The following is a 16680-nucleotide window of genomic DNA, read 5'->3' on the forward strand; positions in this document are numbered from 1 at the left end:
AAGTGATTAACGCAAAATAATTTAACTAGATTTAAAAAATAGTTATGATTATGTAAAACAATGTAAAACTTTTGCGCCTACAAGTCCACTTAGTCCTACTTTTGATCAGCCAATCTATAAGACAAACAAGTTTGTTCACATTTATGGGAGATAATGCCGCCCACTTCTTATTTAGAATCTCACCTGAAAGTGAGAACAGGCGTTGCACATGGCATTCTTGTAGCTGGCATTGCAAGGTATTTACATGCCACATATGCTAAATATTTGTATGTCCCTTCATGCTTCAACTTGTAGTCTCTAAAGTTTTACATTGTTTTGTTTTTGAGTGCAATTATGTAAAAGAAAAAATAATTCCACGTTTGTAAATTGCACTTACACAATAAAAAGATTGCACTTGTATAAGGTGAACTGAAAAATACTGTTTTTTCTATTTCTTTTTTACAGTGCAAATATTTGTAATAAAAATAATAATATTAAGTGAACACTGTACACTTTGTATTGTGTTATAACTGAAATCAATATATTTGAAAATGTAAAAAAAATCCAAAAATATTTATAATAAATTTAAATTGGTATTCTACTATTGTATACAGTGCAATTAAAACTGTGATTAATTGTGACTATTTTTTATAATCTCGTGATTAATTGCAATTTTTAAAAATCGTTTGACAGCCCTAAAAATATATATTTTGAAAAATTGGAAGTGTTTTTTGTCTTGGCTATTTTGAAAAATAATGTTTGGACTTTTCATATTAAAAATGTATTTTTATTTTGATATTTAGCTAAATTTAAAAACAAAACAAAAGAGAGTGAAAAACACCCAAAAAAACTGGAAACAAATAATTTTGGTTTAAACAAAAGATTTTATTTGACCCTAAATGGTTTTTTTCAGTTCTCTCATTTGCCTTAAACAAAATCAGTTTTTTTTTTAAATTTCAGCTTAACCCCTGAACCAAAAAAACAGCAACAAATTCACTCAGCTCTAGTTACAACCTGTAAGACAGTTTGTAGTTGTGTATAAAACTTATTCTTTTAATAGATCTGTCATTCCTATGCGTAATGCATATTGAATATGTAAGTTTTGTCTGAGTCAGGCCTACATGATCAGATATTGACTAAGGAAACAATTTCTACAGCACAAATATGCATACAGCAAGTGTACTGAGGGTTAAATCCTACCCTGGGATACACATAGGGTTGCCAGACGTCCAGTTCCAGTCGAAAAAGGACTCTGGTGGCTCCGGTCAGCACAATCGGTAGCGCAACGGGGCTAAGGCAGGCACCCTGTCTGCCCTGGCTCCACGCAACTCCCGGAAGCAGCCGGCATGTCCAGCTCCTAGGTACAGGGTGGCCACAGGGACACCACATGCTGCCCCCGCCCCCAAGTGCCAGGTCCATAGATCCCACTGGCAAGGAACCGTGGCCAACGAGAGCTGCAGGGGTGGCGCCTGCGGGCAGCACGCAGAGCCCCCTGGCCCCTCTGCCTAAGGAGCCGAACATGCCGGCTGCTTCAGGTAAGCACCACCCAGAGAGCACCCCCAGAACCCATTCCCGCATCCCAACCCCCTGCCCGAGCCCTGAGTCCCCTCCCACACACAAACTCCCTCCAGAGCCCACACCCCCTCCTGCACCCCCAACCCCCCACCTCAGCCCAGAGCCCCTCCCGTACCCAAACTCTCTCCCAGAACCCACACTCCTTCCCACACCCCAACCCCCTGCCCCAGCGCTGAGCTCCTTCCCATAATCTGAACCCCTTGGCCCCAGCCCAGAGCCCCCTCCCGCACTCCAAACCCCACATCCCCCCCCCCGAAAGCACTCACCCCCTCCCACACCCCAACCCCTTGCCCCATCAGGGTGCAAACTCCCTCTTGCACTCCGAACCTCTCATTTCTGGCCCCACCCCAGAGCCCTCACCCCTGCCCACATCCCAATGCCCTGCCCCAGCCCGGTTAAAGTGAGTGATGGTGGAGAGCAAGTGATAGATTGAGCTGGGGGCAGGGCCTCAGAGAAGAGGCGGGGCAGGGCAAGGGTGTTCAGTTTTGGCAACCCTAGATGCACATGGGTGGCTTCTAATGGTGCTTACAGATGGTGTGCCATGTCTTTCACTTGAAAATGCAAACCACTGAGCTAGATTTTCTTATTCAATAGAATTAGCAGCCATTAGGTGGATTCTCCCCTTTATGCAGCCACACAGTTCCTGTTAACGATAGCGGCGGTAATATGCACACTAGGAGGAGGAGAGAACGTATATCCCAAAGCATGATGGGACACCTGCCTAAATGCTACCATCTAATCCAGGGGTCAGCAACCTAGGGCACGTATGCCAAACGCGGAACGCAAGCTGATTTTGAGTGGCATGCTGCTGCCTGCCGCGGTCCCGGCCCCCAGCCCCACTCAGCCTCCCCGCCCACCACTCTCCCCTGCAGGGGCAGGAGGCAGAAGCTTAGCCCTGCAGCAGCCAAGCTTCCCCCTCCCCCGCTTCTTCCCCGCCCGGATCAGTTGATGGCCCTTGCGAGGGGGGGAGGGAGAGGGGGAGAAGTGGCAGCGTGCTCGCTGCTCCGTAGAGGAGGCAGAGAGAGGTAGAGAGGGGCCTTGGGGAAGGGGGTGGAACAGGGCATATCCCTTCCAGCCCCCTGCCATGAGCCGCTCACGGCAGGGAGCTGGGAGCATCCCCACGAGCCAAGCACCCCAGCGCTCTGCCCTGACCCCTGAACCCCCCCACACACCCAGCCTTCTGCCCTGCACTTCCACACCACCCCAGCCCTGTTCCCTGACCCCTGAACTCCCCCCCACACACCCAGCCTTCTACCCTGCACCCCCACACCTCCAGCCCTGACCCCTGAACCGCCCCACACCTCCAGCTTTCTGCCCTGACCCCCTCACACCCTCCAGTCCTCTGCCCTGACCCCTGAACCCCCCCACACCTCCACTGCCCTGCACCCCCACACACCCCCAGCCCTCTGCCCTGATCCCTGAACCCTCCACACATACCCAGCCTTCTGCCCTGTACCCCCACACCCCCAGCCCTCTTCCCTGACCCCCGAACCCCCCACACCCCCACTGCCCTCTGCCCTGACCCCTGAACCCCCCCACACCCTTCAGCCCTCTGCCCTGACCCCTGAACCCCCTACACCCAGCCTTCTGCCCTACACCCCCCACACACCCCAGCCCTCTGCCCCGACCCCTGAACCCCCCCACACCCCCAGCCTTCTGCCCTGTACCCCCACACCCCCAGCCCTCTGCCCTGACCCCTGAAACCCCTCACACACCCAGCCTTCTGCCCTGCACCCCACACACCCCATCCCTCTGCCCTGACCCCTGAACCCCCCCCCACACCTCCACTGCCCTGTGCCCTGACCCCTGAACCCTCCACACACACCCAGCCTTCTGCCCTGCACCCCCATACACCCCCAGCCCTCTGCCCTGACCCCTGAACCCCCCGCCCAGGTCTGGGGTCCCAGCTCCTGGCCTCTTGCCAGCCGGCGTCCCGGCCACAAGTCCCACTCAGCCCGCTTCCAGCCTAGGTGAACAGAACCCCAGGCTGGCAGCGGGCTGAGCAGGCTGGCGGCGTAAGATCAGCATTTTAATTTAATTTTAAATGAAGCTTCTTAAACATTTTGAAAACCTTGTTTACTTTACATACAACAATAGTTTAGTTATATAATATAGACTTATAGAGAGAGACCTTCTAAAAACGTTAAAATGTATTACATGCACGCGAAATCTTAAATTAAAGTGAATAAATGAAGACACAGCACACCACTTCTGAAAGGTTGCCGACCCCCGATCTAATCACTGCTAACCTCAGTGAAGATCAGGGCATTGACAGCATACAGTACTTCACATACATGACAAGAAAAAGCATTTTAACTTCTTAAAATACACAACATTTTTAACACTGAACTACTGTACATGTTACTCTATCATATCACAGGCTATACATTTAAATATACTTCTCTACTAATACGGAAGGAATAATTGAAATACGGTAAATATAAACTAAACAGTTCTGGCTCCTTCATCTGTGATTGGATTACAGGATAAATAAAGCTATGGGTCTGCTAGCCAGATGAAGTTTAGGAAAAGAAAATAGAACAAAATTGCTTTTATGCATCACTTCTCTAGGCATTTTATCATAAAGTTGAAAAAGTCACAGAATGAGCCATCAAATTAATACCAATCTACCAGGCTGATTTAATCATCATCTGATTAAATTTGCCAAGACATTGAATTTAACTATCACACAAAAAATATTCGGATGAAAGAAGCCTTAGGGAGTTCATGGAGGAAATGCGTTAATATAGTAATTGCAAGATTCTGACAAACTGCATTTTCTGGTGAAATGATTATTGTGGTGATGAGAGTTGTCAACAGAATTAAGCAATATTTTAAACATGTAGGGGAATGGTTGAAGAATGTAATAAATCTTGTTTTTAATTAGATTATTTGAGTCTGGTTGATTTTAAGATAAATTCATTGCGGTATTTCCTTGAAGGGAAAAACAACTTTTTGTGAGAGGCAGTCAGGGAGAAAACAGTACTTCTCCTGGGGCACTCAGGTGAGGCAGTCCCCTAAGAAGTGAGCCACATTCTGGCTGAAGTGAGTAGGAGTACAAGTAAAGACAACTGAGGTTGATGAGTGGCAGGAATAGAGGCTCAAAAGTGACAACATACATGGAAAAAACCTGCTAAACACAGGGAATCCGAAGGATGCTCTCCCTCATTTGCATAGGAAACTATAATCCGAATGAAGGCACTGGGCTACCAATAATTAATTATCCTTTCTTTATATGCTAGGTGGATCTTGGCAAGGTTTGTAATCACAAAGTAAGATTGCAGGTCTTAGCTAAATTTATTGAAAGGGTTAATGAAGTGTTATTACCATTGATTACATTATGATTTTTAGTTATATTGCATGGGGGTTATTATTATGATTCATATAAGTTATTAATATTGTAATTGATTGAGAATATTATAAAATATATATTACTGTACAGTTGGGCTTTATAATGGAATAGCAAAGAAAGTTTTCTGCTTTATCTTTAGCTTTAACTATGACATTGTTGGCATCACTGAAACTTGGGATAATACACATGATTGGAATGTTGGTGTGGATGGGTACAGCTTGCTCAGGAAGGATAGACAGGGGAAAAAGGGAGGAGGTGTTGCCTTATATATTAAAAATATACACACTTGGACTGAGGTGGAGATGGACATAGGAAACGAAAGTGTTGAGAGTCTCTGGGTTAGGCTAAAAGGAGTAAAAAACAAGGGTGATGTCATGCTAGGAGTCTATTACAGGCCACCTAATCAAGTGGAAGAGGTGGATGAGGCTTTTTTTAAACAACTAACAAAATCATCCAAAGCCCAAGATTTGGTGGTGATGGGGGACTTCAACTATCCAAATAAATGTTGGGAAAATAACACAGCGGGACACAGACTATCCAACAAATTCTTGGACTGCATTGCAGACAACTTTTTATTTCAGAGGGTTGAAAAAGCTACTAGGGTGGAAGCTGTTCTAGACTTGATTTTAACAAATAGGGAGGAACTCGTTGAGAATTTGAAAGTAGAAGGCAGCTTGGGTGGAAGTGATTATGAAATCATAGAGTTTGCAATTCTAAGGAAGGGTAGAAGGGAGTACAGCAAAATAGAGACAATGGATTTCAGGAAGGTAGATTTTGGTAAGCTCAGAGAGCTGATAGGTAAGGTCCCATGGGAATCAAGACTGAGGGGAAAAACAACTGAGGAGAGTTGGCAGTTTTTCAAAGGAACACTATTAAGGGCCCAAAAGCAAGCTATTCCGCTGGTTAGGAAAGATAGAAAATGTGGCAAAAGACCACCTTGGCTTAACCACAAGATCTTGCATGATCTAAAAAATAAAAAGGAGTCATATAAAAAATGGAAACTAGGACAGATTACAAAGGATGAATATAGGCAAACAACACAGGAATGCAGGGGCAAGATTAGAAAGGCAAAGGCACAAAATGAGCTCAAACTAGCTACAGGAATAAAGGGAAACAAGAAGACTTTTAATCAATACATTAGAAGCAAGAGGAAGACCAAAGACAGGGTAGGCCCACTGCTCAGTGAAGAGGGAGAAACAGTAACAGGAAACTTGGAAATGGCAGAGATGCTTAATGACTTCTTTGTTTCGGTCTTCACCGAGAAGTCTGAAGGAATGCCTAACATAGTGAATGCTAATGGGAAGGGGGTAGGTTTAGCAGATAAAATAAAAAAAGAACAAAGTTAAAAATCACTTAGAAAAGTTAGATGCCTGCAAGTCACCAGGGCCTGATGAAATGCATCCTAGAATACTCAAGGAACTAATAGAGGAGGTATCTGAGCCTCTAGCTATTATCTTTGGAAAATCATGGGAGACGGGAGAGATTCCAGAAGACTGGAAAAGGGCAAATATAGTGCCCATCTATAAAAAGGGAAATAAAAACAACCCAGGAAACTACAGACCAGTTAGTTTAACTTCTGTGCCAGGGAAGATAATGGAGCAAATAATTAAGGAAATCATCTGCAAACACTTGGAAGGTGGTAAGGTAATAGGGAATAGCCAGCATGGATTTGTAAAGAACAAATCATGTCAAACCAATCTGACAGCTTTCTTTGATAGGATGACGAGTCTTGTGGATAAGGGAGAAGCTGTAGATGTGGTATACCTAGATTTTAGTAAGGCATTTGATACGGTCTCGCATGATATTCTTATCGATAAACTAGGCAAATACAATTTAGATGGGGCTACTATAAGGTGGGTGCATAACTGGCTGGATAACCGTACTCAGAGGGTAATTATTAATGGTTCCCAATCCTGCTGGAAAGGCATAACAAGTGGGGTTCCGCAGGGGTCTGTTTTGGGACCGGCTCTGTTCAATATCTTCATTAACGACTTAGATATTGGCATAGAAAGTACGCTTATTAAGTTTGCGGATTATACCAAACTGGGAGGGATTGCAACTGCTTTGGAGGACAGGGCCATCATTCAAAATGATCTGGACAAATTGGAGAAATGGTCTGAGGTAAACAGGATGAAGTTTAACAAAGACAAATGCAAATTGCTCCACTTATGAAGGAAAAATCAGTTTTACACATACAGAATGGGAAGAGACTGTCTAGGAAGGAGTACGGCAGAAAGGGATCTAGAGGTTATAGTTGACCACAAGCTAAATATGAGTCAACAGTGTAATGCTGTTGCAAAAAAAGCAAACATGATTCTGGGATGTATTAACAGGTGTGTTGTGAGCAAGACACAAGAAGTCATTCTTCTGCTCTACTCTGCGCTGGTTAGGCCTCAATGGAGTATTGTGTCCAGTTCTGGGCACCGCATTTCAAAAAAGATGTGGAGAAATTGGAGAGGGTCCAGAGAAGAGCAACAAGAATGATTAAAGATCTTGAGAACATGACCTATGAAGAAAGGCTGAAAGAATTGGGTTTGTTTAGTTTGGAAAAGAGAAGACTGAGAGAGGACATGATAGCAGTTTTCAGGTATCTAAAAGGGTGTCATAAGGAGGAGGAAGAAAACCTGTTCACGTTAGCCTCTAAGCATAGAACAAGAAGCAATGGGCTTAAACTGCAGCAAGGGAGGATTAGGTTGGACATTAGGAAAAAGTTCCTAACTGTCAGGGTAGTTAAACACTGGAATAAATTGCCTAGGGAGGTTGTGGAATCTCCATCTCTGGAGATATTTTAGAGTTGGTTAGTTAAATGTCTATCAGGGATGGTCTAGACAGTATTTGGTCCTGCCATGAGAGCAGGGGACTGGACTCGATGACCTCTCGAGGTCCCTTCCAGTCCTAGAATCTACGAATCTATTAATCGTCTCACTGGAAAAAATCTTCACAGTAATAAATAAAAATAATTTGGGAATTTAAGAAAGTGTGATTGTGAATTAAAAGAAAAACTGCAAATGTTTTAAACAGTATTGTACATTATAAAGAAATAGATATATACATAAAGCCACAACAGTTTCATGTTTTCATGCAAATGAACATTGTCAAATATTGAGGTGCACAGTAGTTTGCAAAGTAATTCAAGGTATAGTGGGAAGAGTGACATGAAATGAGGGGTTTTAGGTATCTGATTACAAAGAACTATAACAAGCCAAATTCAAGAAGAAGGCACACACAGTTTTCTTAAAGGGTTGGGCTTTTCCAGGAGAAGGGGTACTTTCTGGTCAGGGCCCATATTTTCAAAAGCAAGTGCAACTAATGATTTTCCCATGCCCCAGTTTTTGTGTGTTCAACTTGTGACAGCTTAAAGGGGTGTGGTTTTCAAGGAGGGGGTGATCATCACTTTCTGTAAATAAGGCCTTTTTAAAGGTGTCTCAGGTTGGACACCAAAGATGGAGGCACCCAAAATCAGTAGGCTCTTTTGAAAATTTGGATCTTCAGAGTCTGATCCTACAAACACTAACACGTGAGTTAACATGTTAATTGTGTGAGTAAAATTACCGGCATGTGGGTTTACAGAATTGAACCCTTAGTTACATTACACTTCAACATAAAATTAGTTTTGACTTTCAAATAGGTAAAAGATTACATTAGGTTACAGAATAAAATCCTCATTATGCTAGAACTGTGTGAACTTGACATTTTACACTGACACTGTCAGATCCACTTACTGCAGAACCAAAACTTAGGTTTTATAATATCGAGGTTTTCAAAATCTAACATCAACAGAAATATTTCTAGATTTTAAATATTTCAATAGAAACAATTTTTAAAAAATTCCTACTTCCCTGCAAATATTGCAGCAACTTGGTGTTTTAATAGTACCACAAAGTGAAAATAAATGAAAACTGACTAGAAAAAAATTAAAGTAATCTAGTCTCATTGTCAAAGCATAATATAATGCAAAAAGTGAATAAGCAAATAAAGTGAAAAATACGTTAGATTTATCTACCACCTTTCATCCAAGAATCTCAAAGCACTTTAATAGTACTTATCCAGAACATGACCAGGAGATAGCTAAGGACACTCTATATTTTACCAGTGGAGAAGCTGAGGCTAGGTCTACACTACCCGCCTGAATCGGCGGGTAGAAATCGATCTCTCGGGGATCGAATTATCGCGTCTCGTCGGGACGCGATAATTGATCCCCGAATCGACGCTCTTACTCCATCAGTGGAGGTGGGAGTAAGCGCCGTCGACGGGGAGCCGTGGAGGTCGATTTTGCCGCCGTCCTCACAGTGGGGTAAGTCGGCTCCGATACGTCGAATTCAGCTACGCTATTTGCGTAGCTGAATTTGCGTATCTTAAATCGATTCCCCCCCCCCCCCCCCCCCGTAGTGAAGACCTGCCCCGAGGCACAGAGAAGCTAAGTGGCTTTACCAAGATCACACAAAGAGTAAGTGACTGCACAAGGAAAAAGATCCAAGCCTCAGTTCCAAGTCCTCTGCTCCAGCCACTAACCCATGCTTCCTTCTAGTGGCAAGATAAGCACAGAGCCTCTGCGCACAAGGATGCAAACCCTGTGCTGTAGGAGCCAATACAATTGCCCTCTGCTTGAACAACAGACCTTGTGCTAGTCTACAGCCCTTTACTCAAATTCCAGTTTGCACCTGTTTCCTCTTTTCATATCTAACTGATGACAGGTTTTATATAATATGTCCTACGCAAAGTGTGGATTTTAAAATAGTATTATGCCATCTAAGGTCCATCCTGCTGGAAATTCAGAGGGTGTTCCCCTGCTTTCATTCAAAATAGGGTGGACTCTCTAAAATGGAAAAAGTAGAGCCCCAATCATCAGCTTAATATATTCATATTTCTGGGGAATGAATAACTTGTGGCAATCAACACTCAAGATTCCATTTAGTGATAATACATTAAACCTTTGAAAATATTTATTTTCATTGTTGGAAGAAGATAAAATTGGAGCTAGAAATGGTAAAAAAAACATTTTTAGTTTAGATAGGCAATTCCCACAAACTTCATACCTCTTTAATAGATCCATCTGCCAGCAGTTGTATGTTTGAGTTAATTTAGATACTTATTTCAGATACAGTGAAATAGCCACAAACTTTTGCAATTACATTTCAGTTGAATTAAATAAGTTTTTCCATAAACAAATTAACAGAAATCTTTTTGCAAATGTATTTTTCCTATTAAACTAATTCGGGAGGTAAATATTCCAACCCAGAGTAAGTATTTCAGCGTATTTACACAAGTCCGAACTTATTAGCACCATAACATTAGTTTAAGGAGTTAATATGCCTTATAATATATAGTAACAAAACAACAACCTTCTAAATTGAATGACTGAAATATCTCAGATTCAATCATTCCAGTCTCCTCTTTTCTGCTCAGAAACACAAATTTCTTCTATAGAAGCTCTAGAATGAGACAGCTGCAGAATGAAACTGGCAAAGAATTTGACCTTAGCACATTGTCAAAGTAGGCCAAAACAGCAGGAACAATATAAAATTATTTCATCAAAATTTTCAGTGGGCTCCATTGTACAAAGGTGCGCCAGGTCTGCATTATTCCACCTAGCACTCAAAGTAGTACTATTCCCTTACAAACCTGCTATTAACACTGTACAACAAACCAAACATTCTAAAATACAACAGCAAAGAATTAACACAAAGAAAACCTTTATTCTACAGCTAGTATTCATCCACTCAGGGGAATAACTGTATGTAAAGTCCTTATAACAGCATCATGACTAGACCTACTAACACATAGTTAAAGAATGCAGGTAAGGATATCAGTAAAATTAAGTGCAACAAGCAGGTTTTTAAGTTACCTATGTGCGTATTTTATCCAACCCTATTAGTGTTAGAGTATGGCACTTATGCCAGAGGAGACTTATTAGGGGTGACCTGGAGTCACAAGGCCCCATGAGAATGACTGGAAAAATTATACTCTCGGGCAGGCACAATCTCTCCCAAACCTATTCCATGGGCATAAGGGAATGTGCACATCTCCTCCACCCATTATGATGTATGGCTTGGTGATGGTGGTTGGGAAATAGTTCTTTGGCCTGATGGCCCCATTTCCTGATTATATCCATCAGAGAGCGCATGGCTGGCTACCACAGCACTCATGTGACCACCATGAAGAGACTCCTCCATGCTTAAGCTATGTGCGGAGTTCTGCAGCACAGAAACCAACTGGGCTCATAGCTGCGTTTGAGTTCCACGCTGCACGTATGCCAAGGCCAGGATTTAGCACAACTGATTTTAAAATGTCTTTGAAATAACTTCTAAAATGAAATTATTAAAAATGTTATGAGCTAAGTTTATGGAGATGCAATGTGTTAAATCTAGGAATATTCTTTAAAGCACTGGCACTAGATACAAAGAAATGAGCCAATTCTGAAAACCCTTACTCATGTACGTAGTCCCAATGGCCGCAAATGGAAGTACACCTCTACCCCGATATAAAGCGACCCAATATAACATGAATTCGGATATAACACGGTAAAGCAGTGCTCGGGGGGGGAGGCGGGGCTGCGCACTCCGGCGGATCAAAGCAAGTTCGATATAATGCAGTTTCACCTATAACGCAGTAAGATTTTTTGGCTCCCGAGGACAGCGTTATATCAGGGTAGAGGTGTACTCAGAATAGTAGATAGCTAATGTGAGTAAAGGTGGCAGGATCTGGCCCAGAAAACTAAATACTTTCACATATGATATCAGAATAACCTAAAAGCTTCAAAAATTATTTGTTTTCAAAGAAAGCTTACATCTGACATCTTTGAGAATTATTAGAAAATTAAGGATCAGATCCTGGGGTGCAGTTGAATTACAGAGAATGCAGATCAGGGGTACACCTGCTCAGGGCTGCTCTAACTTAACCCGGCTGCAGGCTGAATACTTGCTCCAACAAGTCGAAACTGCAGCAAGGGATTGGTGTGATACAAGATCTGTGCGCCACTGGATGATCACCTGCATAGGAGGCTGATCTTCCCCAAGTCAGATTCCACCAGCAGTGCAATTCCAAGGGCAGTACCATACTTGAGAGCTTTGTCCTAACATCTGCAGAGTTAGCATTCAGGTTCCTTAAAAATGACAAGTATCCATTGGGATAAATAATACAGTGAAAAGATAAAATAAGATTTTTATATTTTCTTTGCACGTAGCGGGAAAGATAGTCTTAAGCAGGCTGAGGAGCCAATCCTACAAAACTTTATTCATGTGGCTACTCCATGTTCACACAGTTAGTTCCTTAGGGCCTGATCCAGCTCAAATGAAGTCAGTGGGAGTTTTGTCATTGACTTAAATGGGATAGGAATGGGCCCATCGATTTCATAAAGGTAAGGATTGCAGGATCAACTCCTAATATCAGACTATGTCCTGAAATTTATTTTTATGCCAAACCACCACTGGCTTCAAAAGATGTTATACAAAAGGACTCATAGGAGGATTTGTCTCTAATCTGGAAACAAATTTTTTAATTAAAACAAAAACTGACACCTTATTATCACAGAGAAATCATATTTGAAAAACTGCATTCAACTGAAGGTAATGATAGTGACCCATGTAATCCATGGGCAGAGTAAGGCTCAAAAATAAGGTAAAAATTATTACTCAGAGTAAAAGGCAACAGAGGGTCCTGTGGCACCTTTAAGACTAACAGAAGTATTGAGAGCATAAGCTTTCGTGGGTAAGAACCTCACTTCTTCAGATGATACTCAGAGTAAGTATTTTACTCAGTAATTCCTTAAAATACGTGTAATGATTATATTTAAAAATGTGAAAATTATCTCTACATTAGCTAATTCAAAAAGTCTGAATACTGTTATAGTCATTCACAATTTTATTGATTCTCTACTTTAGAATCAGAAGAAAACACAAGGAAAAAGTATGAATATTTGTATAAACTCTCTCTCTCTATATATATATATATACACATACATACACACACATAATCTGTTCAACAAACAAAAAATATCAACAGTTTGTGTATTCATGGTGGGATTTTAAAAAGCACCAAGCCACTTCAGATCAAAAGTACCATTGAAAGTCAGAAAAGTACTCCTCATGAAATTAGTGGCCCATTTAAGTCCATGGCAAAACTCTCACTGATTTCATTCAAGCAGGATCAGGCCCAAAAGAATTGTGTAAGCACAGCATAGCTGCATGAATGAGATTTTCCCACTGTGTGCAAAGGAAATATTAGAATCATTTCTTACTTCCACTTTTTCACTGTAATATTGGATTATTTGTTCTAATGGACACTTGTCATTTTTAAAGAACCTGAATGTTAAACCTGCAGGTGTTGGCAAACAGATTCTGCACTACAGTATAGCCATTGGAATTGTACTATCAGTGGAATCTGACACAGTGTGGATGAGCCCAGGGTATGGGTGATTCTCCAGTGGGATTGAGCTAGTGGAGGGGCTTCTAAGATAACACCACAGTCAAGGGGATTTGTACCTCTTTGAGGCTCTTGAAAATCCAGTAATATTTATGCCTGATCTTGCAACCCTCACTCGATCAAAGTTTAAAGTTCTAGTGACATGATCAGATTGCAGGATTGGGCTCAGATTTTGATGCGACTCTGCTCTCTTTTTGCCATTGACTTCAGCTAGAGTACAATAAGGCCTGTTTTTATAAGACAAATTATGGTCAGACAACATTTATGAAAAAGCGAAACATAAGGTAGTATAAATATAAAATATCTGAATGACGAACCATGACAGGCATTAAGATCAGTGACAACTAAGCTGTTATAAAAGTAGTTTTTATAATGAGACAATAATTTCATCATCTAAGGCAATAAATGGTTGTGTTTTGTCCAAAATAGTCAATATTTGTCATCTCCAGAGTTGAGATATACAAGCTGCTTTGTGACAGTTTTGTTTTTTTTCCCAAAGTTGCTTACAAAATTCTACTGCCAGTCTTAGTTGATGTGGAAGATGCCTGAAGCTGAAATTTAATTTAAAAAGCTTATGCTTTACAAAAACCACACTTACCACCCAATAATAGATGAAGAATTGTGTCTAGACTTGAAGGAGGACAGGAAATTCTGCCATGGGAATGTACCCCCAGCTTTTGGGGAATAACTGCTGATGTGTTGGTTTACCAGCTGCTACAAAGTAACTTTATTATTGCTTTTCACAAATTTGCAGATAAGATTAGGTTGGGTTTTGGTTTTGGGGGGTTGATTTTTTTTGTTTTATTTTGTGTTAATTCTTTAATGGAAGCAGTTAAGATTTTATCTAATGACTCTTTTGGAGTCTTAACATTTCTAGCTATCCATAGAAAAGTGTCTATTGAAAAAAAAAGTTAATGGTTTTAGGCTAAGACTTTGTATACTAAGTTCCAGTACTTTTAATAATCAGTTTATAAATCTGTGAAAACAGCACTTGAAAACAGAAATCATGCTGACAAATTTCTAGGGTGGCCAGTGCCTGTCCGAATGATTATTATAGGTGTGACCTTCACCGTAACTCTGGGAATGCAGAACAAGTAGTATAATCATTTGATACAAATATGCTTTCTGGTTTCAAAAGACGTCTTCTTCATTTAAGTGCTGGATTTACTTTTTAACTTGAAAGTAGGTTCGCTTAGACTGATGTGTTCCTGCAATTCTCTCTTCCTTGTTTGTTGTCATCCTTTGATATGTTATGATTTATTTGGACCCCAGTTTTAAAACATTTGTGTACATGAGTTTATTCCCCTGAATATTCCCATCGAACTCAGCACAGCTACTTGAGTAAGAGAATCACATGCATATGTACAGGACCGGACTAGCTAAACTGCTCTTCTGGGCACTGACCATCAGCTTTTGATTTGTTCTGTAAACAAATCTTTGGCTGCATAAACAGCATTTATTTCTGGATAACTAAGTAAAATGGCAGAATTCCGTCAGCCAGAGATGGCACCTGTATCCACCTCTGCAAAGTGCTTTGGGGGGCTGGATTAGAGGTGCTAGCGAAGGACACGGTATAATAAAATCACAACAGCGATCAATAATAAATGACACCGGTTCCTGGAGAAGTTGACCCCCTTTAGGAAATGGGCAGCAGCGCAGCCCCGTGCAGGGGTCTGGGCTGCCCCTAGCCCGGCTTTGGAGACCAGAGCAGCCCCTGTCACACACCAGAAAGAGAAGAGCCCCGCTTGGCCGCCCCGTGCTCACCACATTTCTGCAGCCCGTTGGTGTCGCTGGGTTTTGCAGCCGGCCGGCTGCTGTCCTGGGTCTGGGTCTGGGCGCTGCTGGAACAGCCCATCGCGCCTCGTGCCCAGCGCCTGGCGAGGCAAACGGGAGTCCCCCTCGCGGCGGGTTCCACGGAGCGCAGAGGCGCCGTCAGAGGATCCCCGCCGCAGCCGCGGCGTCCGAGCCCTGTCCCGGTCCCTCCGCGCAGCCCGCGTGTTTACAGCTCGCGCTCCGTTGCCATATGAACAGCGCAACCAGCCGCCGCTTCGTTTTCCCAGCGCCAGGGCTCGCAGGTGTGCAGAGCGCAGGCGCAGCGGGCGCCGGCTTGGCAATAGGAGGTACGTGGAGAGAGACACTAGTGTTCCCGCCTCCTTGGTCATCTCCGGGCAGGGGCTGGAACGAGGAGTGCTGCTGCACCCCTGGCTTGAGCCGCTTTCCATCCGGATGTACAGTTTGGTTCAGTGGCTCTCAGCGCACCCCCACTATACACATTCTTCCAGGACCAGCACCCTTCTCCCACCTCTGTTGTTGAACTACCCAGCGAGCGAACAAGCGCATCTCTGATAGCAACAGGAAGGCAGGAGCTGGCACCCCCAGGAAAGCAAAGCCCGTCTGGGACCCAGCTGCGCCCCCACACACTTCCTAGGGCGCTCACAATGGTTGCAGCGTTAAACATAAATTAGCAACAGATCCAAGAGCTAGAGCCAGAGTCTGGAAACCAGCCCCACCAACACTGGGCTAGAGCAGGAGGGAAACTACAAGGCTTCTAGTTTCATTATCCGAGTGGTGGGGAATGCAGAAAGTCAAACTTGCACAGAGCCAGAATGTGAAGAGTAAAGGTTTTTAAATTGTTTCAGGTTTAATGATCTGATAAGGCCTCTAAGCAGCATTTAAATACAAATAAAATGATGCACAACATTTAATTTGGCTTTTGCAAATTTTTCATTAAAATCTTTGCCAAAAATATAGCAACAGTAAGATGGTGTGAAATCTTGATTTAAGACAATTTATTCAAGTCTTTTCATTTACCTTGTACAGTTTTCATTATACTACATGTGTATATATTTTACAATATACCCATAGAAGGCTGAGCCTGCAAACTGTCCACTCACAGCAGTAGTCTTTACTCACCCAAATACTCCTATTCAAATCCCTTTTTGGAGGACTGTGTATGTAGTCCAGGAACGCCGCCAGCGTTTCTGCTACCGTAGGCGGCGGAAGGTCCCGCCCGAAATGCCACCCCCCACAGAGGCGGCGGAAGGTCTCGCCTCCAAAATACCGCCGTGATCACCGCCCCCCAAATTGTAGTGCCCTAGGCGACCGCCTAGGTCACCTAATGGGTTGCGCCGGCCCTGATGTAGTCTCATACAAAGTGCATCCCAAATCACTTTACTTTTAAATTTACATACTGTATAATCATTGACAGAGGGTCAGGGAGACAAGATATGCTTTACAATGAGGTGGAAAAGAGCTGGAGAGTAGATCAACTAGACAGAAAGAAATTTTGTTCCAGTTGGTTGAAGCTACAGATTACCACAGTGATGAGTGCCATATAATACTCCAGGAGGAAT

General features: G+C 42.7%; 1 protein-coding gene across 3 annotated transcripts in view; it reads right to left on the minus strand.

The window, feature by feature from the left end:
• The window catches only part of ERICH5 (glutamate rich 5), a 30008-nt gene extending 13682 nt beyond the window's left edge, over positions 1 to 16326 (minus strand). For 2 of the 3 annotated variants that reach the window (XM_054020608.1, XM_054020607.1), the window contains exon 1: positions 15092 to 15297. In XM_054020608.1, the coding sequence (XP_053876583.1) occupies positions 15092 to 15182 (91 nt within the window). In that variant the 5' untranslated portion in view covers positions 15183 to 15297. Of the gene's footprint in view, positions 1 to 15091; positions 15298 to 16240 lie in introns of those variants that run through there. The other variant, XM_054020609.1, reaches the window with a different exon arrangement.
• Between the last annotated feature and the right edge of the window lie 354 nt (positions 16327 to 16680).

This window comes from Malaclemys terrapin, chromosome 2 (assembly GCF_027887155.1).
Source record: "Malaclemys terrapin pileata isolate rMalTer1 chromosome 2, rMalTer1.hap1, whole genome shotgun sequence".
Lineage (NCBI taxonomy): Eukaryota > Metazoa > Chordata > Testudines > Emydidae > Malaclemys > Malaclemys terrapin.